This window comes from Mus pahari, chromosome 9 (genome assembly GCF_900095145.1).
Source record: "Mus pahari chromosome 9, PAHARI_EIJ_v1.1, whole genome shotgun sequence".
Classification (NCBI taxonomy): Eukaryota; Metazoa; Chordata; class Mammalia; order Rodentia; family Muridae; genus Mus; species Mus pahari.
This window is the reverse complement of record NC_034598.1, coordinates 61,002,873-61,030,236: the sequence shown is the minus strand read 5'-3', so window position 1 is coordinate 61,030,236 and position 27,364 is coordinate 61,002,873. Positions and strand designations below refer to the sequence as shown.

Sequence of the window (27,364 nt, the reverse complement as noted above, 5' to 3'; positions counted from 1 at the left end):
AACTCACTTGGTAGACCAGGCTGGCCTCGAACTCAGAAATCCGCCTGCCTCTGCCTCCCGAGTGCTGGGATTAAAGGCCTGCGCCACCAGGCCCGGCTGGACTTGTATTTTTATCTAATAATGTAGTTTATTTTAGTTCCTGAACTGCCAATCCCAGTTTATATTGTGGTATGGTGGGAAGGATTTGTCAGAGTAATTAAGCTACCCATAGGTTTTCCTCTTTTATAGGTCATAGTTATTACCGACTGGTGCCATACATAGTTTAAGTTATTCTTTGCTTTGTAATCTTTAACTAGCACAGTTATTACAGCCACATTTTTATAATGAATATAGTATCCTTATTTTATTTTCAGAAAAGTATGTTGAAAAACTTTTTGGAGTAAACAAAGACCGAATGTCAATGGACCAGATGGCTGTTCTCCTTGTTAGCAATGTTAATGAAAGTAAAGGTCATAGTAAGTATGTATGTGTGTGCATATGTGCATGTGTGTGCATGCGTGTTTCTTATTTCTGTATGATTGTAGACTGTCTGACATTATGTTTTTAAAGTGAATGCTGTCTTTTACTATCATGATCAAATAGCTGTAGCTCTTTTAAAGTCTTTAAAACAATAAAAAAATACTAGTTATATAAATTAACAATCTTCTATCTCTGTTAGCACCTCCATTTACAACTTACAAAGATAAAAGAAAATGGAAGCCAAAGTTTTGTAGAAAGCCTGCGACAGAGAATAGCTGCAGTAGTGATGATGAGCAGTCGACAGGACCAATAAAGTACGGTAAGTCACTCCATGTGAGATCTAGAGTGATTATGTGCTCTCTTCGTCAGAATGCTCACACTTTTAGCCTAGCTTATACATGTGTTTGCTTAAACTTGTAGCATTGGTAGTTTTCACTGTTTTAAATGTGGTGCCCTTCATGTTTTCAATAGTAAGTATTCATTGATCCTGACATTGTAGGATGTTTTCATTCCTGCTCTTTGCCCAGTACATGGGAGGAACACTCTTGAACAAATATAATGCCTCATGTAGTTGCAAACATGCTTTAGTGGGGTGAGCATAGCCTCAGGTGAAAATCACTGCTTTGCCTGGGTCCTTGAAAGCACATGCTAATAATGATAATAATAATTATTATTTTTATTTTGCTTTATTTTGGAATCTATTTTCTTTTCTTTTTTTTTTTCTTTTTTTTTTTTTTTAAGATTTATTTATTATATCTAAGTACACTGTAGCTGTCTTCAGACGTACCAGAAGAGGGCATCAGATCTCATTACGGATGGTTGTGAGCCACCATGTGGTTGCTGGGATTTGAACGACCTTTGGAAGAACAGTCAGTGCTCTTAACCGCTGAGCCATCTCTTCAGCCCCTAGAATCTATTTTCTGATATGCAGTAAACATGTGTGTGTGTTTGTATTTTTTGAGTGCATCTTTCTTATTTCTAGTTTTCATAATTGTAGATTAATAATGATGTCCAGGTACACTCATGTGCTTATTTATATTTGTGTAACAGTTCTGTAGTTGAGATGTAGAAGAAATATTTTTTAAATTTTAACTTAATAAATGGTTTTCCTCCCCTTCTCCTCCTCCTGCAGGACAAAGACTCATGTAGCCAAGGCTGCCCTTGAACTCCATACTTCTGGAGTGTTGAGTTTATAGATGTGGGCCATTATGGCTGCATTTTAACTTCTAGTTTAGTTTTTAAAGTATAATTCACAGTTGAATTATCAGTGTTGTCACTTAAACTTAATTAACATGCTTAGAATGGTTCACCAACAGACCATACTTCTAGTTTGTCAGCTGAGTCCTATTTATTCTTATTTTCCTGATGCTTGAAATATTTTATTCTTCTAGAAGTGTCTAGGTTTGGATTATCTGACACTTCCACTTTAGAGCTGAAAATCACCTGATTACCTGTTACTAGAACCTTTGGGATGAGAACAAAGTTTTTTCCTTGAGTGGTTAAAGATATAAAGCTTTGTTTTGTTTGTTCTTACAGCCTTCCGACCAGAGAACCAAATAAATGTTCCAGCTTTGGACACTGTTGTCACTCCAGACGATGTTAGATATTTTACCAGTGAAACTGATGACATTGCTAACTTAGAAGCAAGTGTACTAGAAAATCCGTCCCATGTACAACTTTGGCTCAAGCTTGCATACAAGTACTTGAATCAAAATGAGGGGTAGGTCAGCTTCCAATTGTTCCGAAATATTTATATCTTTAGTCTTCACCAATAGCCATCAGGTTTTTATCTTTATTCTTTATTTTACTTCACCGATGGTCATCAGGTTTCCTTATTATTATCAATGGGGTCTTTTGTTTTTGAGGCAGGGTCTCACTGTAACAGAGGCTAGCCTGAAACTCACTTGGTGGCCCATGTACTCATGTTTCAGACTCCCAGGGCTGACAATGCATGTGTGAGCTGCCACACCTGCTTCAGTACTTTATTCTGTTGAAGCAGGGTCTCATGTAATGTTGATTGGTCTGGAACCTGCTGTGTGTGTCTGTGAGGATGCCCTTGAATGGGTCCTCCTCTTTTTACTTCCCAAGTATTAAAATTAGAGGTAGATTGTTTCATATCTGGTTTTGAGTCCTTAGTTTGCTTTGTGACAAAGCCAAAAATATTCTATTATTGTTCTAAACCTAGTAAAAAGTTTTAAGAGTAGAACTTTATCTTGTGTTCATGGCTTAGTGGATAACAGGTTTGAATTATACTGAAGTTTGCTGCATATTGATTGCATCTTTAGTCCTAGCAGTTGGATTTCTGTGAGTTTGAGGCCAGCCAAGGCTACATAGACCCTGTCTTAAAAACCAAAAAGAGGGTGAAAATCTGTTAGTAAAATTATGAGAATGGAACATGTTAAATTTTAGGCTCATCTGCAATAGAGATTTAAGTTTATTTAGCTATTTTTAAATTCTGATGGAATTGGTCTTTTTTTCCATGTGTGGTTATATTCATGTTAAGTAATATATTTCACAGTTAGTTACTGTTACAAATTTCATACTCTTAACTTCTGCTTTTTAATAGTAGAGAGCAAGTCAGGAATAATCTTTACAATGTAATTTTAAAGCATAATCGTTTCTTTTATTTATCTTAAAACTTAGTATAAAAGCTATTAAATAAGGCAGCAGCAGAGTGCTGATAAACTACACATACCTGAAAAGGGTCTTATTTAACTTGCCTGTGTGTCATTTCCATGAGAATGGGGTAAGTTACAGTCTGAAAGTCTGACTCATTGAGTAAAGGACAAAAGAACTGTACATTACTCTATGAGTAGGCTCATGAAAGAATTATCTTCTTTAAGAGATAGCAAGCCCTTGAGCTGAAAAGAACTATTATATTGAAAGCTTTGATATTTTATGCTGGCAGTACCTGGCCTTGAGAGAGAGAGTTGTTTAACTTTCCTGTTTTCAAACGGTATAAATCATAAAAGGTATTGCTGAGTATGTACGTAGAACACATTTGAAGTTGATAGTTCAAGTGCTTTTATTATACTATGTTTTTATCTGTGGTAAATGCTCACAGAATATCAACTTAAAAAGAAATTATTTAGTCTACAGGAGATCAGGACCTTTGGGCTTTGACAGACATGATTTGAAATCCCAATTTATTACTTTGTATCGTAGTGATTTTGACTTCTTGTAGGTTCTAGTAGAAAGTAGATTCTTAGTTTGGTTCATTTGATTAGCTCTGCATAGATGTTAAGTGATTCAGTATTTTACACTGCTGGTGCCTGCTCAGCACGTGCTGTTACACTGAGCTGCAGCCCGAGCTGTTCAGCATCTTACAATGAACACTTTGCCCTTTCTTTGAAACATTCAGACTATGTTCAGAATCTTTGGACTCTGCTTTAAATGTACTGGCTCGAGCTCTGGAAAACAATAAAGACAATCCAGAAATTTGGTGTCATTACCTCAGATTGTTCTCAAAAAGAGGGACCAAGGAGGAGGTGCAGGAAATGTGTGAGACAGCTGTTGAGTATGCTCCTGACTATCAAAGCTTTTGGACTGTAAGTAGAAAAGACATCAGCCATGTGGTTGGTGTTTGCTATGGTCATAATTCCTTGGGGCATCTTAATTACTGGTAGATAGCTTAATAGATTATATAGTTTATCATCATGTAGATAATTTATCATGATTTTCCTCAACTTTATCTCAGATTTGTTATTTACTTACTTTCTGAAACTCAAACATTGGGATAGGACATTACCCCTTAATAAATGAGTTAATTACTTCTAACTTGTCCTTTTTGAGCTGAGGTACTGAGAAGCCTTGGATAGCAAAGACTGTCCAAATCAGCAGTGTCTAGGGTTGATACTGTTGATTATTGCAGGCTTTTCCAGAGAAAGGAACACTCAAAAGTTGTAACATTTTTCCTTAAATTTGTTTGTTCTTTAGGGTGTCATATATTTCTAATACAGATGCTCTTTTATTTTTTATGTCATGTATGGGTGTTTTGCCTGAGTGTATGTCTGTGCACTACTTGTGTGCCTGGTGCCCTTGGATGCCAGAGACTATGGTAAACTCTGGGACTGGATTACAGGCCATTATGAGCTGCTGTATGGGTGATGGGAATTCAACTCAGGACTTCTAACTGCTGAGCTATCTCTCCAGCCCACAGATACTATTCTTTAAAGAGTCGAATTCCCAATCAACACAGATTTTGTATATCTATTATGGTCTTGTTCACCATGTATTGATTCAGAAGTGAAGTGCAATTGCTTTCAGTGATGATTGGGAGAATACATTTTATTTTAGTTCATCCGATTTTCTATACTAGTCTGACAGAAGGCAGATCTGGATATTATACTGGAAAGTAGGTTTATATATTTTATAGTTACTCTTTGCATGAATTGTACATCTGTTGAGACAGTGTCTTAATTGAATGAGTTTGTAGTTTTTTCCTATAAAGCAGATTAATGATGTGAAACTGTTTCCATCAGTTTTTGCACCTAGAAAGCACCTTTGAAGAAAAGGATTACGTGTGTGAGAGGATGGTGGAGTTTCTGATGGGAGCTGCCAAGCGGGAAATATCAGATATTCTGTCCTTTCAGCTTTTAGAGGCTCTTTTGTTTAGAGTTCAGCTACATATATTTACTGGGAGATGCCAAAGTGCACTTGCAATTTTACAGGTAAACATGTTTTATAGTATCTAATCCCATCTTACAGTCTCAGACATGGGTAGCACTGTTGAATAGTGAGGCTTTGGATTTGAACTCTTCTCACTTACGAGTAAGTTGGGGTGACATTTTACTTTTGTTTACTTTTGTTACTATGAGTTTTTATAGGGTTTACTTGGAAAGATTGTGTTAGTCACTTTCCAGCTAAGTCTTAACATAGGATCTAAAAGGATCAGTCCACAAAGAAAACCATCTGTATTGATGTGGGCTTGGGGACTCTGGTTTTTCATGGCCAGTCATCCTGCCTGCTTGCTTGTTTGCCTGCCTGCCTGCCTGCCTGCCTGCCTGCCTGCCTGCCTGCCCTTGTTTGTCTTTAACTTATCAGATTTTAGGTGTAAGGAATCTTAATACTTTTCATCTCATTTCATTATCATATCATAAACTTTAAAGATAGTAAAATCTGTGCTCAGCTCAGGATTTGTCATTGAAAAGTTGGTGACGATAGAAATTTTCACTTATAAGCCAGTTGGTGATACGCATGCCTTTAAATCCCAACACTAATGCCAGCACTTGGGAGGCAGAGGCCAAGGCTATATTGAGAAACTCTGTCTTGAAAAAGTTTTTTCACTTGTGTATTTAAGAATTATCGAAAATATATTCATTCTTTAGATTTGAATCTTATTGTAGACGGGAATGACTCTTTAAAAACACTTCCAAATATTTTCGTTTTCTCTAGAATGCATTAAAATTGGCTAATGATGCAATTGTAGCTGAGTACCTTAAGACAGATGACCGGTGTCTGGCGTGGCTGGCCTACATACATCTTATTGAATTCAATAGTCTCCCTTCAAAACTTTATGATCCATCTAATGATAATCCTTCAAGAATTGTTAACACAGAACCATTTGTAATGCCATGGCAAGCAGCTAAAGATGTCAAGACCAATCCTGACTTATTGCTAGCAGTATTTGAAGGTAAGTGATGTTTATAAATTATAATATCAAGCAAGCATTACAAGTCACAAAACCATTGTTCAGAACATCAGTTCATTTATTCATTATCATTCTTTATAAAATGGGATAACTTATATTGTAATTGTACTTCATTATCTAAGTATTTTTAATATTACTATGTTATTTATCATTAGATCTATGAACTGAAAATCTACACTGGCTTTTTTTAATTTTGGCAAAGGATACAAGATTAATGTTATTAAATGCATGTGCATTTTTTATATACTAAGTTTGCTTGTATATTTTATTTTACTTTATTTTATTTTGTTTTGACAGTCTTTTAAGGATGTGTTTTGATTTTTTTATGTAGTTAATATTTTCTCCAAAGTTAATTTTAGGACTATTATATGTTAAACATATATCTGCCATTGAACATGTAATTGAGTTTAAAACCTGTTCCTCCCTAAAATAATTATATAATCCTGTCAGAAGATCTATGTATTTGACATAATTATGAAGTATATAAGATCATATATACAGTGTATTAGTATGTAAGAATTTGGCATTTGTAGAATTATTTGGTACAAATCCTAAATTCAAGATAGGGAGATTACTGTAGGTTTTCATGTTCAAGAAAGGTGTCTGAGAGTCGGAGCTGAGCTTTTAAGCAGGACCACAATATGTCCAAGGGGTCCCTCTCAAAGATAGAGACCTCTGCTTGTTTGTCTGTATTTCCTAAGGATTGTGGATGAATTTCTATAACTTACTAAGTATTTAGTAAATCTTTTTGAATATCCCAGTGAGGAAAGGGAAGAAAGGTCATTCCTGCTAGAGGAACTTAGGGAAATATAAAACAAGCTAAGGAGAGCTTGTATAGTAAATTCAAAGAAGAATTTGAGGGAGAGTCAGTATAAAAATTCTGTTAGACAATGGAAAGAATATGCTTGATTAATGGAATGATGGTAGATTTTAAGATCCTTTAAAGTGTTCTAGACTTGATTGATATAAGAGAGTCTTTAAGGAGAAAGTGGTTGAATTTTTACTTTATATAGGGAAACAAGTACAGCTTTGTGACTGAGGTATAAGAAATGGCAGTGGTGCACTCAGGAGGCAGGCAGATCAGAAAGGAAGGAAGAAAGGAAGGAGGAGAAGAGAGGAGAGGAGAAGAAAAGAGAGAAGAACTAACTCAGGGCCTGTGAGAAGGCTCTGGATAATGAGTCCGATCAAGCCTGATGGTGGTAGTCTAGCCCTAGGACCCCATGATTGGAGGAAAGACTGAATTCCTAAAGGATTCAGAATGCTGTGGAGTGTTTGTGTTCTGCAAAGTGACATTACCATTTCAAAAGAAGGTGGAAAACCAACTGAAGGACCAATCCTATGTTTTCAGGGGTGGGGTGGGGGGTATGGGGAGCTAGATTTTTTTTTTTTTTTTTTAAGGGAAAAAAAAATCTAGTTTAGGTGAGACATCAAAGAAAGACTTCTTTTAAATGATCAGAGAAAGATTTAAAGATAATTTTGTGGTTCTGTTTTTGGAATGAGTTTTAAGGAATTTAAGGTAATTGCAGATGCTAATTTAAGTAAAAATAATGCCTTATTGTGTGGGATCTCCTATGAGATGGTTCTACTTGAAACAGAAATGTAAGGTAATAATATAGAAGTGTGGTGATACCTGAAGTCAGGGTAAATGTCAGGGCTAAGTGAAGACAAAAAGGATGATGGGCTAGTAAGGGTGTCTTAGAGTTGGTAATGTAAGGATCCAAACATCGCTGAAGGAGGACCCCAGACTCAGTATGCAGAAACAACCAGCATGTGGGGGTCAACCATTCTCTTAAAGTGGTGACCTCAGACAAAGGCATGCAGGTCTTCTTATAGGGAACGGGGGCGGGGGGGGTGCTCTCTGGAAGGTTTAGGTAATCTAAAATTTCATTGTTGGGTACTAGGGGGTCCCAGGTGGTCAGTGGTCTGCATTCCTGTGTCATGAATGTCTACCTATAGGATGAGATAGGGCTGCCCAGCACAGATGGCCCATCCTGAGATATGCCCATTTTTTGTGGTTATCCCCAGGCTGTTCTTTGGGAGGGGGTTTTATGATCTTGTTCTGGATTTTATGGTCTCTTCCTGGAGCTGGTGTCTTATGACTTAGCTTCTGGTACTTATGATCTATTCATGAAGTTGGTACCTTATGCCTTTTTTGAAATCAGGCTTGGTCCTTAAATGGAGACAAGTGGGATTATGTTGCTTTTTCAGTATAACATAGTGAAATGATTGATTGATTGTTTTGTGGTAGATGCGGTGAAAGCTTGTACAGATGAGACCCTTACCAGTGGAGAAAGAATAGAGGTCTGCCTTCCACTTTACACAAACATGATTGCTCTACACCAACTCCTAGAGAGGTAAAGCTTAATGAACAAACAGCTCTGTTAAAATTAGTCCTCACAGAGTCTTAGCCATCTTCTTCTTCTTAAGGTATGAGGAGGCAGTGGAGCTTTGCAGAAGCTTGTTGGAGTCGTGTCCCACAAACTGCCAGTTATTGGAAACCCTTGCAGCTTTGTATTTGAAAACAGATCGATATGACAAAGCCCGATGGGTTTGGCTTACTGCATTTGAAAATAACCCTCAGAATGCGGAAATTTTTTATCATCTCTGCAAATTTTTCATCTTGCAGGTAAAAAAACAAAACACCAAAAAACTCATGCTTCTAAAATACAGTGTCTCTGTGTTTTGTATTCTGTCACCAGGGACTCCTCCTGATAGCGTAGCCTTCTTCTTAGTCCTTCTGTCCTAGGTTAGGCTAGATTGGCCTGCCCTTCCTGCAGGCTCACCATTGCGTGGCTTACAGGGCTTTGTCTCTAAGAACGCCTCAAGAGCACAAACCATGTTATTCATGATTATACTAAAGTATCCATGGTGATGACAAAAGTGATAGCTGCTTCAGATGTTGGTGGGGGCTGGAGAGATGGCTCAGCGGTTAACAGCACTGACTGCTTTTCCAGAGGTCCTGAGTCCCAGCAACCACACTGTGGCTCACAACTATCTATAATGGGGATCTGTTGCCCTCTTTTGGTATGTCTGAAGAGAGTGACAGTGTACATAAAACAAATAAATGAAAATCTTAAAAAAAAACTTAGTGGGTGATTTTGAGCCTTTGATAATACTAGTGTTTAATGGTTAGTTGAATTTAATCCAGAGGTGTTTCATTTTTATTGTGATAAAAACCCCCGACCAAAAGCAAATTAGGGGAACAAAGGATTTATTTAAACTCACAGTTCTAGGTTAGTGTCTGCTTATTGCACTGCCAGGAGCATGAAGCAGCTGGTCACACTTAGGCTCAAGAGCAGAAAGTCATGCCCACGTTCAGAGCATTTGTGCTTGTCCGTGCTCACTTGCTGTCCACACTTACATAGATCAGGGTCCTCAGCCTTGGGAATGGTGCCAGCTACAGCGGACTGTGCCTTCCATATCAAATAACAATTAAGATAGTCCCCACAGGATTGCAAGCTTATACAACCACTCTGGAAGTCAGTCTGGTGGTTCCTCAGAAAACTGGACATAGTACTACCGGAAGATCTAGCAATACCTCTCCTGGGCAAATACCCAGAAGATGTTCCAATGGGTAAAAAGGACACATGCTCCACTCTGTTCAAGCAGCCTTATTTATAATAGCCAGAAGCTGGAAAGAACCCAGATGTCCCTCAACAGAGGAATGGATACAGAAAATGTGGTACATTTATATAATGAAGTACTACTCAGCTATTAAAAACAATGAATTTATGAAATTCTTGGGCAAATGGATTTATCTGGAGGATATCATCCTTAGTGAGGTAACCCAATCACAAAAGAAGTCACTAGATATGTACTCACTGATAAGTGGATATTAGCCCAGAAACTTAGAATACCCAAGATACATTATGCAAAACACAAGAAAATCAAGAAGAAGGAAGACCAACGTATGGATACTTCATTCCTCCTTAGAATAGGGAACAAAATACCTATGGAAGGAGTTACAGAGACAAAGTTTGGAGCTAAGACGAAAGGATGGACCATCCAGAGACGACCCCACCTGGGGATCCCCCCATAATAAGCCACCAAACCCAGACACTATTGCATATACCAGCAAGATTTCGCTGAAAGGACCCTGATATAGCCGTCTCGTGTGAGGCTATGCCAGTGCCTGGCAAATACAGATGTAGATGTTCATTAGTCATCTATTGGATGGAACACAGGGCTCCCAATGGAGGAGCTAGAGAAAGTACCCAAGGAGCTGAAGGGGTCTGTAACCCTGTAGGTGGAACAACAATATGAACTAACCAGTACCCCCAGAGCTCGTGTCTCTAGCTGCATATGTAGCAGAAGATGACCTAGTTGGCCATTGGAAAGAGTGGCCCCTTGGTCTTGCAAACTTTATATGCCCCAGAACAGGGGAATGCCAGGGCCAAGAAGTGGGAGGGGGGGGGGAGGGGGGCGGGGCAGGGGGAGGGGATAGGGAACTTTTCGGGCATCATTTGAAATGTAAATAAAGAAAATACTTAATAATAAAAGAAAAAAGATGGTCCCCACAGGTGAGACTCCCTCCCCAGGTGATTGTAGACTCAATCGGCACAAGAAGGGAGGATGAAGTTTACTCATGTGTTCCCATCTGACCAAGAAAAATCATCTCCTCATATCTGTTAAAAAGACTTTCAAATGACTCTATCAAGTACAGTCCTAACACGTGTTACTCCTTTGTTTTCCTAGGACGGAGGTGATAAGCTGCTTCCACTTTTAAGGCAGTTCATTGGATCCTTCTTTAAACCTGGCTTTGAGAATTACAGTAACGTGGATTTATTTCGGTAAGTTGTGGAAATTTGGTCTGTAGAACAATGAAAAAGAATTTAGGCCAGTGGAAAGATAGTTTTTAATTGTTGGCTAATTACATTTCAGACTGCTTATGTAGCGCTTGAATGCTTACCTACCCTTGACCACTGAGTCGTCTTGTCAGCCTCCTAAAAGGATTCTTATAGAAACTACTGATAAGTGAAGATAAAGTCTTAGTTTCGTGTTAGCGAGTCAAAGTATATGTGCAGATGATACGTTCACCCAGCAGCTGCCTTCCCCTTTCTTCGTCTACCTGTAATAGAAACATGGACTGTGTGTGTCTAGGTGTTTGCCTGCACTCATGTCTGTGTATCATGTTGTGTGCCTGTGCCTGCGGAGGCCAAAAGGGAGCTTTAGATGCTCTTGAACTGGAATTACAGATGGTTGTGGGTTGCTAAAGAGACTAATATAATCCATAACCATGGGTATTGGCAATTGAACACAGGTCTTTTGGGATAAAAGCCAGTGTTTTAAAACCTGAACTCTGTCCAGCCATCTCCTAGTAAGTCATTTTAAAAAAGGTCTAGCTACCTCAGGGTTTTTTGTTTTGTTTTGTTTTGTTTGCTTTTGTAAATTTGGACCTTTACATCTTGTCAGTTGTCCTACTTAGTAGTACTTTTAAAAATTCTTAAAATATGTACATTAATATTTTAAAGATAGTTACAAGCAAAATGCCAGTGAACAGACAAGAAACAGAAAGAATTTAGAAGTTGATCCCCTCTACACACATATTTTTTTTTTTTTTTTTTTTTGGTCTTTAAAATTAAATTGGTTTGTTTTCAAACTTTGGCAAAAGACTAATTCAAGGCAAACAAAGCCCTTGACAGACTTGCGCTTGGGTTTTCCCTTGGGCATGGAGATAATTGGTTTAACTTACAAGGGGATGATGCCAGATTTTGCCCTGGTAACTAATCAAAGGTCTTTAGATCTTGATGCTAGCTTAATTGAGCAGAATAAAAAACACTACCAATAAAAATTTGGAACTAGATTGCCTAAACTAAATCACCCTATTGTTTTGTTTTTTTTTAACGACATCTTGTTTTATTAAATTCTTTCGTGAAATAATCATATATCACCAAGAATTGGAAAAAGACACCTGCACTTAGTTTATTTAGATAATACTAAAGTTCTTATCTGTACAAGGATTAATTTAAGAAGCCTTTAGCCACGGTGGCATCCACCTATGATCCAAGCACCTGAGAGACTGAGGTAGAAGGGTGCGTGTTTAAGACCAACCTGAGCTACAACGTAAGAAAACAAAATGTCTTTTGAGTTGAATGTTAAGAGAGTGCCAGTAAGTGAGGTAATTTTGGCTCATTGTTATGTTTATGTGTATACACCATAAATATATATACAATTTTGAGTGTATATAATAATTCATTTATTAGTAGAAATCAGTGCTCACAATGTATTCAAGATACAATTATAAGGCAGAAATTATAAAGCAAAATATATAACACTGTAATACTTATCTAGAAATGGATTTGATCAACTCTTCATAGCATTTAGTATAAAGATGACAAACAGAACTATTTCATTTGTTTCAAATGAATTTAGAAAGTTACCTTGTTTTCATTCACTTGGAGGGAGTTGCCCTAGAGATAATACAAATTTATGTATATTAGATTTGAAGTCATTTCAGTTTTCAGTAGAGGATTCTAAAGTCTTTAGAAATCAACTGGGTAACTCATAGTAATAGAGCCAGCTGTGATAGTGTGGGATGCTAACCGATTTCCACATGTTCTCTGTTGCTACCTTCCTGGGCTAACCCTTTAAAGCTTTTCCCTTTACAGTCCTTTTAAAATCCAATGTAAGTGATTATACTAGATTGTCATTTCAAGGTTACATGAATCTCAGACTCTGCTATTATACATAAAGAGATTCAGATACATTGAAGGGAAAGTTGAAGGAGTGAATATTAAAGAGGCTCATTGTTCAGGTTTCTAAGAACCTTTAATACTGTGCTTTTCTTTTTCTGAAATGGGGTGATATAATTCAGAGCATTTGCTGCTTTGATAATGGCTCTTTTTCTGATAAATGGTTGTAGTCAACATTTTATTTGTTATTATTATGAATTAAACTTCTGTGTGTGTGCGTGTGTGTGTGCATGTGTGCACTTGAGTGTAGATTCAGATAACAGATTTGCCCCTGTAAGAATACAGATTTTGTTGAAATTTCAGATACTTTGTAATCTCATTTGGCCTTTTTATTTCTAATAAGTTTCAATTAGATGATTTGTTTCATTTGGGAATAAAATTACAAATTTATTTGGGGAAAGTTAATTCAGATTGGTATAAAAGTAAAATTTTGAGCAGGTATGATTTTATTCTTTTGTAGAAATATTTCAATCAGGTTGAAATTCATGATTATGAATGTCTATATTTTAATCCATGCGTACCTAAAAATAATTTCATACATGGCTGGGGTTTTCTCCTTTCAGGTATCTCTTAAGTATCCCAGGACCACTCGACATTCCAGCGTGTTTGTGTAAAGGGGATTTTGATGATGATGTATTTAACAACCAAGTCCCTTATTTATGGCTGATTTACTGGTGAGACATTACCCACTGTGGAGAAGAACGCTGAATGTTAAGCTTCTCTTGCATTTACCGTTGATGTTTACTGAATTATGATGTATTAAAGAATCACTGAAGCAGATTCAAAAAGATGCTAAGCCCCGCATTTACTGAAAGACAAAAGCAAGGAGACTTTACTGTGATAATGGCTGTATGTTGAGAGTGTTTGCTGTCATTCCTTTACCTAAAGAAATTAAACTGCAAGCATTTATTTTCTTCATTTCGTCACCAGCCTTTGCCATCCTCTGCAATCAAGTATTAAAGAGACGGTGGAAGCGTATGAGGCGGCCTTAGGGGTGGCCATGAGGTCTGATAGCGTGCAGAAGATTTGGATGGAGTAAGTTTAGCTCTATTTAAGAATGGGAGTTTTAGAATAATCCTATGGTGGGGATGAGGGTGATCAGCTTTTTGGTGAGTTACTGGCTTAATTATTCTGAAGCACGATGTATTCTGAAGCATGATGTCTTTCTTTTGGCAGTTATCTTGTCTTTGCCAATAATAGAGCTGCTGGATCCAGAAACAAAGTCCAAGAATTCAAATTTTTTACTGACCTAGTAAATAGATGTTTGGTTACGGTCCCTGCCCGGTACCCCATCCCTTTTAGCAGTGCTGATTACTGGTCCAACTATGAATTCCATAATCGGGTAAGAAGTTAAGGTTTTTGTTTTTGTTTTTTTTTGTTTGTTTGTTGTAGATGTTTGTATATAACAAAGAAAATTTACCAAAGGCAGCAAAGCCACTATTTTATACCGAGAGCTATTTCTGGGGCCACTTTCCTAACATTCACTGTCCTTCCAGTGATCAGTTCTTTACTCTTCTGAGTCCAGGGACAGGAGCCTTGTCAGGCCCTGTGAGAGTTAACATATCCTGGGGATGGGGGAGGGGCTATGTGAGGTGTGGTGGTGGTGGGGTGACAGTGGGAGAGGGGAGGACTGTGATCAGCTGTGATGTAAAGTGAATAAATGAGTTAATGGGAAAAAGAAAACAACAAAACCCATCAACATATCCTTTGTAGCTACTCTTCTTGCTAAGTTCTGTCAAGCAAATGCAGCCATAGGGCCTCACAGAAGTGAAAATAAGGTGCTGTTTACATTTATAATAGTAAAATCTGATTAATAGTGTCCTCACAAAGGGTATTATAATTAGTAAAGCAAACGGGTTTGCCTTTTTTTTTTTTTTTCAGAGTCTGATTTCAGTCAATATAATGTAACCTGAAAGCTCCTGCTTACTAAAATTCAGTGTAGCCTTAGATGTGTGCTCCCACTCCCTCTGTAGGATGGTTCTGCTGCTCATCAGGGTAACTGATTAATGTGTGATGTGCTTCTGTGCCGTTCTTTATCCCAGGATCTCAAACCATGGACATTAAGTCATTTTCTTACGGGGATTCCATGAGCGAGATGTGGCAAGTACTGTTAGTCCTCTAACTTGCCCAGCATTGTACAGCAAGTAAAGGTAGACTCAGGACTGAAAACTCGGACTCCTGGCTTCCTGTCAGTGCTTTGTCCATGGCCCTCATCCCTAGACCGTAGTTTCTACTTGGTATTTGGAAAGTGGCTAGTATAGTTAATCACACATTATTTAATCACACATTATAATTTATACATTTGTGTCTTAAAGACCTTTTTTAAAAAATTATTATTATTAAAATACATAGGTAACTGGAGTCTGCTTTTTAATTGAATTCACTTTCCCTCCCTCAACCTTCCAGGTCATTTTCTTTTATTTGAGCTGTGTTCCAAAGACTCAGCACTCTAAAACCCTGGAACGGTTTTGTTCTGTTATGCCAGCAAATTCTCGACTTGCACTGAGGTAAGAAAGTTTTGGTTTTCAGCTCAGTAGTATAGGCCCTTCATATGAAATTAATTTGAAAACTTGATAAATCTGTATGTAGTTCTGCCTTTTCCTCATGGATATGATATATATCACTCTATTCTCAGAACTGTTAAGTGTCGTTTAGTTATTCATACAAAGACAGTGTAAAAAATCTGGCCATTTCAGAGAACTGCATACCATTTCCTACTAACATTTGCATTATAAGCAGTAAACCTACTTTGCATGCTAGTGGAATATTAGATTTTCATGTATTATATATTTAGCATGTATTGGAATCTCATGGGTTGGTGACAAAATCAATATATTCTTACAAATAACAAAATAGGCTAACTTTTGTTATTAAAACTTAAAAAAAAGACAAATAGGTTTGAGAACCCTATTTAAGCACTGACCTAGGATGTCCATCATTCAATTAGAGTAATATAGTTTCTGAACACTTATTTGAGATTTAATTGCTTTATCAGGGTAATCTTTTATAGAGTGCTTTAACCTGTCCATGCTTGGACACTCACTGCACAGGCATTGCACACTGTAGTCATTGCACACTGTAGTCATTGCACACTGCAGCCATTGCACACTGCACAGGCTCTGCACACTGTATAGTCATTTTCCCTATATTGATTACATCTTACCATAGAGCTGTTTTTATAAATACCTAATGTGTTTATCAGATATTTTCTTTTGTTTTAAAGAGTATTTTTCATGCTATGATGCATATGAAATTGTATATTATACATCTGAAATATAGTACATCTGAAAAATAAAAGTCCTAAGCTCTTGAGGAAATTCTATAATTAAATTTCATGACAACCGTGTTAATCCTCAGAAGCTAGTGGTGGGAATTTGAATAAAGAAAATTGTCTTTGATATGCATGTGAAGTAGAAAATATGATTGTATTGTTTTCCTGTTGATATCTAGTTTCTTTTATGATAAGCATTTTAAAATATAGGTAGTTTAATTATGGGTAGGCCATCCTCCTTTTGTTTTGGTGCATTCTTCCTACAGGCATTCCTGTTACCTCTCCCTACCAGGAGAATAAGAACTCAACACTTAGGCAGTATATTTCCATTTTAGTCCCAGAAATGTTCAATATGTTTGCTCTAGGAAAGAAAATGTTTTTTAAAATTACATTGGTGTATTGTACTAATTACCATTACCTTAAAAACACTTGAGGTAGAGGACCATGTCATGAAGATTGCTTTTGTTTCCTGCAGGAATACGTGAACTTTTTGTGTTGTTGAAGATAACTGTAGAATAGTAGTTTAGCACATTGTGATCCCGGAACAATTGTCATAAGAGGCATTCTATAAATAGTTGCTGAATGTCCTTGTTAGGATTTAATTGGCCAACCTTTGTACCTTGTTGTAAATTCTGTTATAGACGCATTTGGGGTACCCTACACTTGAGTGCTTTGTTCATTTTCCTGAATGTACTTTACAGGCTACTTCAACATGAATGGGAAGAAAGCAATGTTCAGATTCTGAAACTCCAAGCCAAGATGTTTACATATAATATCCCAACATGCCTGGCCACCTGGAAAATGTAATGCAACAATCATGTACATGTTTTTATAGCTATGCTTTTATTTGTAAGGGTTGCTCCAGACAGGTAAATCTGAAATAGCGTTTTATCTCCCCTCCAATAGACAGACCTAGTATAGAGTTGTTTTGGGTACTTGCTGTGGTTTAATACCTAAAGTGAGTAATTTAATAGCTGCTTCTGAGATCATCATCATCATAATAATAATAGTAATAATTTTAATGAGGGAGAACATTTAGATAACAATATTATCAAACAAATAAGTTTGTATAGCACTTTAGGACCATCTTTAAATTGTAGGGTTTTCCCTGTTAATAGTCTGGTTTCTCTCTTATTTTAAAGGTGTTAGTGCCAGGCCTGTTTTACTAGTTTTGAGTTTTTTTCCCCTCCCATGAATCTTACTCATGTTCAAACACTGGTCTGCTTTATTCCTGTAAAGTTGATAAAAACTGTTGAATCTTTCTTTTCACTGTAGGTTACACTCCTTGGAGGGTTAGCCTGTTACTTTCAGGAAGTTCTGTATTCAGATCCCCACCATCAGTGTTCTGCCAGTGCTGCTGTTTCATTTTGTTTGAAGATATATAAATTTTCCCCCTTTTCTATATTCCTTTTTTTTTCCCCTTAGAGCCATTGCTGCTGAGATTGCTCTAAAGGGACAAAGAGAGGTAAGCAGTTTGTAATTGAATTATCAAAAAGCTATTCTGCCCCTTTTGCTGGCCTCTCACTTTAAAAGGATTAGAGCTAGAAAGAAGTTACCCTTCCAAGAACTCTAATTGAGATCTCTAAAGCCCAAGAGAACCATGTTTGACTTGAGTGCTAGTATATTGTAAAGTTCTGCCTTGAAGCAGACAGGCTTTTAAATGTTGTACACCATGTTTTCTGATGAGAGTGTCTGTCTGTCTGTCTCACAGGTCCACCGTTTATATCAGAGAGCCTTACAGAAGTTACCTCTTTGTGCGTCACTGTGGAAAGATGTAATGCTTTTTATCTTTTATTTTATCTTGACGTTTTCCTATAAATTTTCTGCATGTGCCATATCCATTGATGTGGTAAATGCTCAAAACCTCGCTCCCTCTTACTTCTATGCTTCCCTGTCTTTTACAGCAACTCTTGTTTGAAGCATCAGAAGGAGGTAAAACTGATAACCTGAGAAAACTAGTTTCCAAGTGCCAAGAAATTGGAGTCAGCCTAAATGAGCTCTTAAATTTAAACAGTAACAAAACAGAAAGCAAGAATCTCTGAACACTGGTGCAGTCAGTTCTAAGCCCTTATAATAATTGCCAAAATTATTTGAATGATTCTTCAAGATTAGGCTGATCCCTGGCTAAGGTCTGTGTAAGGCAGACAAGCATTATTGATCATATCAAGTTTCCTACAATATCCTATCCGTAAAACCGGAAGCAATGAACATGAATGACACTCTTGGAATGGATAAATGAACTTCCTGTTTGGCCTGCTTCTGGGCCCTGCCAGATTCTCTAACATCATGTACGTAAGTATAGCTCCTCAAAGCGACTGACGTTTATTTTAATTTTACTTTGTTTTTGGTTTAATTTTTTACTTTCCCTACCTTTATGTTGTGCTATTCCTGGTCCACTTGACACTCTCTGATGCCTGAGAGATTCTTGTTTGGGATTTAATTTTCCAGGGCTGTGTTTACAGTAAAAAAAGCAGGCAGTCCCTTTTAGTTCCCCCTCTTTAAGTCTCTGAGATTCTTCATTTCAGGGTTTTAAACGTAAGCAGTCCATCTTAAGGAAAAGTGTAACTGTCGCGGCCACAAGTCTGCTAGTTGCACTTGAATGTCTAGCAGGGTTGTTGACTGCCCTTTCTACGTTCTGGACTCCTTGCTGAGACTGTTTAACTTGAAGATTAAAGAAACTATTGCAAATGCCAGTGCATCAGAACCTAAGAGTGGTCAAATATTATGTGCAATTTTTTTTGTAAAGAAATTTTAATTTATAATAAAGTTTAACAGTTTAAAGAACAGTTAATATTGGGACTGTTTTGTATTCAAGTACTACTTTGTAGTATTAAGTGGTTGTCATACAAAATACTTTTAATACAAGTTTTTAATAATGGTCCTATCTTTGTTCACTTCTCGAGTGGGTAAGGGTTGAAGTAGGAGCTAGGGGTTCTTCCCATGATACCATTGCTTTCTTCTTCTGCAACTCTTTCTCCATTCAAACAGCAACAAAAACAAATTAATTGGTGAACATAGGCCTTCTCTTTTGAGAACAGTGAGCAGTTAGGTTTACACTACCATTAAGCACTGTGTTCTCAAAAACAGGGTTAATGTCACCAAGTTTTGCAGTTTGAGTTATCTACCTAGAAACATGGTGGCTTCTGTTACATATGCCATGGAAGGAGAACCTGCTTTATTTATTTATTTATTTATTTATTTATTTATTTATTTATGGAGTTGTTTGTGCCTTTCTAGAATAGTTATGACTGCACAGTGCAGTAAATGTGGCCTCACATCCAGCTGCGTGCGGCCTAACTGGGAAGCAGAGCAGCAGCTCCAACACAAGAGGCACATTGGTACGTCCTTAGGTTTGTGCAGTGCCTACTCACACTAAAACACTATTTTGAAGACTGTGTGCCTACAAGATGACGCATACTTTGCTAGTTTATACTGCCTGGCTATGTCAAGAATGGAACTCATTTGTCTAGTGTCCTTCATTTAACCAAAAATCAAAATAGTGGCTTTTGGATTTTTTTCTATAACCAAAGAAATTTTGTTGGAAGATACAAATCCCAGAGGGGTATCCTTCCATTGTATGTATTTAAGTCTTTACCACTGAGAGTATTGCCTGTTGTGATTATTTGAAAATTATGGTTACGTGCTTACACTTAAATTATTTCAGGATGCTCAGCAGATAATTTGCAGCCTGAGTGAAGCTAATAACCCAAGTATGGTCTCCAGAGCCCATGTAACAGTGGAAGGAGAGAACACAGGCTGTCTTGTGCTTTACACACATGCAGTAGTGGGCGGGCACCTTCCTCCACCACCATAGACAAGGTTTTCCCATTGGTTTCTCCATAGTTTCACACTTGTAATAGTAATTGAAATGTCGCACGCAGCTTTTTAGAAGACAAGGTCAAGTTTTAAGCTTTAAATTTTTTTTTCCTTAGGTTTAATTCTGTGTGTATGGGTGTTTTGTCCCCTTTATGTAGGCACATATGTGCACACATAAACATACATGTCTTTGTGCAGTGTACATGCAGTGCCCTCAGAGGGTGTTAGATGTGGAACTAGAGACATGGTTACGAAATGCCAAGTGGGTACTAGAAATCAAACTGCCAGGGAAGGGGCTCTTAACTGCTGATGCATCTCTCCAGCCTATCTATCTATCTATCTATCTATCTATCTATCTATCTATCTATCTATCTATCTATCATCTATCTATCTATCTATCTATCTATCTAATTTTGATTTTGTGTTAGTGGTTTCATCCACAATAACTATTTTCCACACACCACTCATCCTGTGTCTTTTGGTTTCATGGAGAGCTCTAACCATTGGGTTCATGAAATTCTGGATGCCATCCATAGAGGATGCGCACATATGTACATTGTAACAACCTCAGGGTTTACAGTTCAGATGCCATATAGGAATGGCTGCTTTTTTCTTGACCAGTTGTCAGATTGCTGAACCATAAAGGTATCTAATAATTGACTCTTTTATCCCCTGGTTTTACATCACTGTGTAGCCCTGGCTGGCCTGGAACTCCCTATATACAATCAGGCTAGCCTCACACTTGTGGCAGTTCTCCCACTGCCACCTCTCACACCTGTGCTGTGATCACAGGTGTGTGCTCTCTGTCCCTACTGATGATGGCTTATGTTGGCCTTTCTCCTGTCATTCACAAACTCACTTTAGCATTTACATAAAAATAGCAAACACTTCAAAAGTAAGGCTCCTGTTCTTTCAATATTCAGTTTCTTTTCTTTTATAAAGTACTTTCAACAATAAATAAAATTTTGGGTTAAAATTGGAATGGCTAACACGCTCTATGATGAAGTCTTTAGATAGACTTTAGATAAAGTCTTTAAAATCAAAGAGGGGTGGGGTGAGGGAAGAGTATCAGTGAGAACTGCAGCCTCCTGCATCCTCTTTCTTGTTTGGAGAAAGACACAAAAGGCATTTTATGCTGTAGGACTTTATCTATGATAAAGGAAATGAAGTACTTGATTACACTGAATTTTTACGTGTTTTTCCTCATTTTAGAGAATAGCCTAATATTTGTATTTGTCTTTTAACGGAAAGTGGACCTTGTATCATTTTTCTCACTGGATTATCTGGGGCGGGTTGCTTTCAATGAAAGGGCATATAAACCACATCATAAAGTAAGCAAGAATCTCCAGGTGCAACATCTAAGCGTTAGAGGCGCTCTGCAGACAAGCAGAAGGTGATTGAGACTGACAGCAATTACAGAGGGGCTTTATTGGAGACTGCAGTTCAAATATTGATTTAGGGCCGTGAAAGGGTAGGTGCATGGAGGTGAAATCCAAAGCAGGGCCACTTTTCTTTATGTCTGCTTTTAATACTTTTGTGTTAACTGTATGAAGGAGAAAATGGGAAAATACAGTCGTAGTCACCTTTAATATTTGAGAATTATGCTTTCAAATAACTTTATTCTCTTTCTGTTCTCTTCTCCTCTCTCACCAGCTCTCTTTCTACCCTCCCACATGCCACCCACATGTCCACTCTGCAAGCATCCTTCATTTCTGTATTTCACCATGGAGATGGGGCAGTGAGCAGTCATCTTGGGGGTGCTGCCCATCCCTTCTGTCCATCACACTCTCTCTCTCTCTCTCTCTCTCTCTCTCTCTCTCTCTCTCTCTCTCTCTCTCTCTCTCTGTGTGTGTGGCTAGTACTCCTGTACACTACTCAATTCTGCTGTCGACAAGAAATGTGAAGAGACTTTTAACTTTCTGACACATTTGAGGTAGATGCAGTGCTTGTTTTTCACAGGTATTAGAATAGAGCTCCACTTTTTATTGCATGGTCCTCGAAAGAAGGATGCTGTAAGACCTTTTTCAGCATTTTCTCAAAACAGAATTGGGCATATTTTCTTTACAGAATCTGTTTATGCTCTGCATTAAGAGATGAATAAAAGGGTTCCCATACATTCCAACCAAAACAGAAAAGGCTATGCTAAGGAAACACCCTCACAGCAGCTCTGAACTTGATTTGGAAAAGGCCCTCTGGGTTTAGTCAGTATTACATCTCGTGGAGGATGACTAATGAAAACTGGTGTTTCTTGAGGATATACTGTGCCAGTAAAACCTGAGTTGCATGTCTCTGGAAACATAAACAAAAAAACCAACCCAACTCAACCTGGGATCCAGATAGTGCTGCTCTGCTCTCAGGAGGCTGAGGCAGGAGAATTGTTGGTTCCACACCAGGGTACATTTTAAGACCTGTCTCAAAGAGAAGGAACATCCAAACCAGCTTCCTTTGTTTAAATTAATTTTCCGCTTGTTAAACATGACAAATAAGACTGGGAAAGCTCCTCCTGGGGTGCCTTCTGCCTAGGAACTCCACAGGAATCTGTCTAGAGCCTTGCTAGGGCAAGTGTGATTGGGACTAACACTCCTACTTGCTTTACTTGCCCAGCCCCTAAAGTGTTGTATAATGCCAAGCAGAAGATGCTACTTTTGTAATTTCTTAGTACATAAAACACACAAAGCACGATTTCAATTCCCTGAAAGCCACACATTTATTTTTCATTAAATCTTAGGAGTGATCATGATTTGGATCATTATTTCCACTATGTGGAAGAGCTTGTCTTCATTACTTTTAAATGATTTTTTTTTCATATGACATTTTAGCTCAGTAGCAGAAATACCTGCAGTCAATCGGAAGTTAAATCCAGAAATAAAGTGATTCTGTTCAACAAAATGTGCCTTATGGTTTCACCAACAGAACAGGTTCTGGACTGTGTGAGAGGCCAGTGTGATTGCAGTGAGTGCTGGGGGTCCTCCAAAGACAAAATGTACTAAATGTGTAGAATACGTGAGATGGTTGTATTTAAAAAAAAAAAAAAAAGTAATAAAGGCCATCCAAAAATATATAAAAATGTATCTCAAGGACCATCTCTAATGAGTTAAGTAAAAAGCCTAAATCCAAATATAAAATTTTTACAATCATTTTTAAAGAGTCTATACTTCATTTTCCCTTCTAAGTTGGTAATTGGAAAGCATCAAGGCAGATTACCAGGTCAACTGAACAAAGATGGCTTTCCATTGCTTGGTCCATTAAACAAGCTGAGTCATGTTCATAGTCTTACCTCGTGAAGATGAAGGCCACAGCTTGGAGTTGCTGAGTGATGGATTGCTGTCAGTCTGTTTACATTAGTGAAGATAATCAGGGCATCTGCTGCTATTGCCAAACACTCAACTTGGCAAATCATACTGCCACATTTAAGATTTAAGACACTGCCTGGGGAGGGAGTTGGCATTGCATGCTGGCTTAGATGGAGATCCAGAGAAAGCTTCAGGGAACTGAAGGTGTGGAAGCAGTGAGGTGGAGAAGCTCCTGTCTAGGGGAACCTCGGTGTTGGAGCTGCTGTTGGTCAGCACTGCAGTGACAACCCACTCCAGTGCTGCTTGTTTCTTTATCACACTCATGTCTATAAAGTGTGAAAAAGTGTCTACTTGCATTAAGGGTGCTCAACAGCCATATAATGGACGTTATCTTTAAAAAACATCTAAACCACAAATAGTATTTTGAATGAGCGGGGACACTATAACTTTTTGCTTCCCATGAGCATAGTTTCTGTTACTCTCACTCAAACATTGCTCAGGTGTGATTTAGTTGCTCTGAGAAATATCAGAGACCTTGGGATGTGAGATACAGCTCGGTGTAGAACACTTGCCCTGCTTACTTGAAACCCTGGGTTTTCTCTAGGCATTGCCAAAACTGCAGCTAGGAACCTGCCTGTGCGTGCCATGGTTTCTAACATGCAAACATCTATTACTGATGCTTTTTCATTCATTCATTCATTCATTCATTCATTCATTCATTCATTCATTCACTGCATATCCCAATCTCCGCTCCCCCCACCCCCCACCCCAGTCCTTCACACAGCCCCCAGCTCCTTATGTGTGTCTCCCAGCTGGAGCAGGGGCTGTCCCTAAAGCTATTGACCTGAAGTTTCATCAAAATGCCCATTGTGATGACTAGACTGGTTTTTGTGGTATAATAAAGGATTAAGACCTCTCAATTCAATAATGAATTAAGGATAGCCAATCAAACCATTTTACACTTTTTATTGACTTTGCCTATGAAAGGCTTGGCAGAATTGACCAATTTAAGCTTATCATAAAATGACCTCATCGGGCAAGAAGCTTATATATATATAGTTTGTATTGAAGGCACACTTAGGAAAAATATCTCCCTCCCTACAAATTATAACTTCGGCTGTGCCAAACTGGCCTGAAACTGTTCCCAGTAAACTCTTAAATATGGTTGGTACTGTCTTGCACATGGGTCAGTGGCAAAAAAACCTTCATAATGCCAGAGAGCTGGAGGGTTCTGTTCTTGTTCCATCCAGTGTGAACTCTATTCCCACAGAGTTACCAGATATGGTTGCTATGGTCTTACACATGGGTACACAGCCAAAGGCTGAAATGGGGAATGAAATTAAACCTTGTGATCCATTCAAGCACCATGAGGCACTACTAGTTCATTCACTACTAGCCCCAACCACGCTGGGACTTACCTTCCAGTTCCAGAGAGCACTTGACAAAGGTGGGTCTGCTAAACTGCACGTCACTGGGAAATTTTGGTCCTGATGATTCTAAGCTGCTTCCCCCAGCCATCCTATTCTTTTCATTTGACTTAGCAGATCAGAAGTCCTGGCGAAGTACAGCTAACCCTGTTTTAAGAACGCTTCCCAGAAGTTGGACACCACTTCCATGTTTTTTCCTGTTACTGGGGGGAGGGGGGCGGGGGGGAAGGCCACTTCTGTGGGGGACTGCAGCCCCTCCCCCCTTTGAAAGGTGCTATGAAGACCACAAAAATTAAAGTAGAGTTTGTGCTTGGAGTCCCTACCTCTAACATACCACTGTTAACCATGTCACCTTCGAGTAAACAGACTGCAGCGTGACACGAGTGATACTAGCTCTAACGAAAATGAATCACTTAGAATTCTGTTGACAATTTTCTACAATTCTTTAACTCGAGAAAGGTGAAAAGAACACTGGTGGGTTTACCCTGTCCCATGTGCTAATGTTTAAGTTCTCACAACCCATATCAATACTGTAACCCCCATTTTACAGCTTGCAAATTGAGTAACAAATCATCCAAATCACAAAGATAGGAAATGAGGAACCTAAGAAAATGACTTTTGAATGCACTCCTTTGCATACAATCTCTCCTGTGAACTTGGTCCAATGCAAAGTGGTCCAGAGACTCTTGAAGAAATTGAGAAAGATTTTCTTCTTAGCAAGCTAGTGGGCAGTCTAGAATTCTAGTAGTTGCCCCAATGCAACAGTGTTAGAGCCTTCTGGGAGAAGAGGAATTGAGAGGTGACACAATTCATGGTGACACTTGAGTTCTCAACCTGAAACACCTCCCTCATTTTTTGTTATTTTCACACTGCATCCCTTTTACTGAGTTTTGGTGATTCAGTATGTTTTCTGAAAACACAATGGATTAATTCATTTGGCTAAACAATTGTGGGACAGCCTGAAGAAAGTAACAGACTGACTGAGGACAGAAAATGGACTATGGTCTCACAGCTACACAAAGTGTTTGAAGTAAAAACTACACTGAACTTGGGAATTATGTAAGGGTGGGGAAACAAGAGTACTTATTTAGATGTATGAGAGGCTGGGGCTAGAAAAGGTACAAACACCTTAAGAGATGTGGGGTCGAATTGCTTAAAACTCCTATAGACGAAGGAAGACCTAAAGTCCAAGTAGACAATGAATTAAAATTTAGTTTGCTGGGCTGGGCATGGTGGTACAGTTTTAATCCCAGCGTGGTCTACATGGAGAGAGAGTTCCAGGCCAGCTACGTAGTGAGAACGCATGACAAACAATTTTTTTTTTCTAGTTTGTCAAGAGGACGTTCTAATAAAGTCTTGAAAACAAAATGGTGATTAATGAGGTAACCCAATGAAGAGATGAAAGCAGGACCTTTCTGTTGTCTGAATGGGATGTGTTAAGATTAGAACATGGCTCATCAGTGGTTGTACCTACAACAGCGGGAGGATAGGAATGGAGAGGACTTGTGGATGATACAGCAGGTAGAAGACTCTTGCCATCAAGCCTGGTTACAATTCAATCCTTGGGACCCACATGGTAGAACGAAAGAATGGCTCTTAAAAGGGTGGCATTCTCATGCCTGCACTACAAGTAAATAAAAATGATACCTGAACTGCAGTACATAGGTTTTTTGTTTGTTTGTTTTTGTTTTTAATGTATGTAAGTACACTGTAGCTGTCTTCAGACACACCAGAAGAGGGCATCAGATCCCACTACAGGTGGTTATGAGCCACTATGCAGTTGTTGGGAATTAGATTCAGGACTTCTGGAAGAGCAGTCAGTGCTCTTTAACACTTAGCCATCTCTCCAGCCACTCCACTCACATAGGTTTTTTTTTTGGGGGGGCCAATTCTCCCATTAGCCACTGCCGTCTGCTCAGCCTCTATGGATTCAAGTGACTAAGAATACTTTTAGAAAATGCATCAAGCTGGGCACAGTACTACGAACTGTAGCCCCCTCACTGAAGAGGTGGAGGCAGGAGGAGTGCTGTAAGTTAAAGACTAAACTGGGCTATGTAGTAAATTCCCCTACTTCAAAAAGTCAAAAAAACAAAAATGCAAAGAACAGACCTTATTGTCATGATTTCCATAATATAGAAACAACTCATGCCCTATGAATACAGAGGAACAATTACACAAGGTGTGTCCATGCCGGTTTTACATCACTGGTGCTTTTTAGTCGAAATCTTCCTGAGGAAAACCTGTAACTTCTCAAGTCTTAAACAGTGATCTTGAAACTAAACTACTAAATAGCATTCATTTTCAGGAAAGTTCAGTTACCCACTGTAATGTAGCCAATTACTCCCCAAATTAGAAGCTTAAAGCAACAAACGTCACAGACACGTGGGTCAGTAATCCTGGAGTGTCTTATCTGGGTGGTAATGTCGAGGTTCTCATGAAGTTGGCCGGGGCTTGTAGTCTGTTCTTCAAAGATCGATTTCTTTCCCAACTTGCTTATGTAAATGTTCAGAGGCTCCAGTTTCTCTTTCTGTGGGCTAAATGGCTTAGTGATGAGGTAACTGATCCCTCAGAGGGAGTGGACCAAAAGCTTAGCACAGAAGCTTCCATATTGTAAAACCTAAGTGGAGAACACCCCACTACCTAGCCCAGGGAATGACAGCCTCACGCGGGCAATCCATTACTGGCCATGGGGTCTCATCCAGTATGAACAGAGATCACACAGATGTGATCAAATCTGCAAGCAGAGATAAGTGAGT

At 38.4% G+C, this 27,364-nt stretch overlaps 1 protein-coding gene across 1 annotated transcript in view; it reads left to right on the top strand.

Annotated features, from left to right (window-relative positions):
- The window catches only part of Zfc3h1 (zinc finger C3H1-type containing), a 49,719-nt gene extending 30,863 nt beyond the window's left edge, over positions 1 to 18,856 (top strand). The window contains 17 exon segments of the mRNA XM_021205004.2: positions 258 to 455; positions 659 to 778; positions 1,996 to 2,179; positions 3,821 to 4,007; positions 4,941 to 5,129; positions 5,854 to 6,091; positions 8,358 to 8,463; positions 8,537 to 8,735; positions 10,805 to 10,899; positions 13,365 to 13,475; positions 13,732 to 13,836; positions 13,978 to 14,143; positions 15,208 to 15,308; positions 16,774 to 16,875; positions 17,498 to 17,537; positions 17,784 to 17,846; positions 17,977 to 18,856. Coding sequence (XP_021060663.1) covers positions 258 to 455; positions 659 to 778; positions 1,996 to 2,179; positions 3,821 to 4,007; positions 4,941 to 5,129; positions 5,854 to 6,091; positions 8,358 to 8,463; positions 8,537 to 8,735; positions 10,805 to 10,899; positions 13,365 to 13,475; positions 13,732 to 13,836; positions 13,978 to 14,143; positions 15,208 to 15,308; positions 16,774 to 16,875; positions 17,498 to 17,537; positions 17,784 to 17,846; positions 17,977 to 18,114 — 2,342 coding nt within the window. The 3' untranslated portion in view covers positions 18,115 to 18,856.
- Positions 18,857 to 27,364: the final 8,508 nt, after the last annotated feature.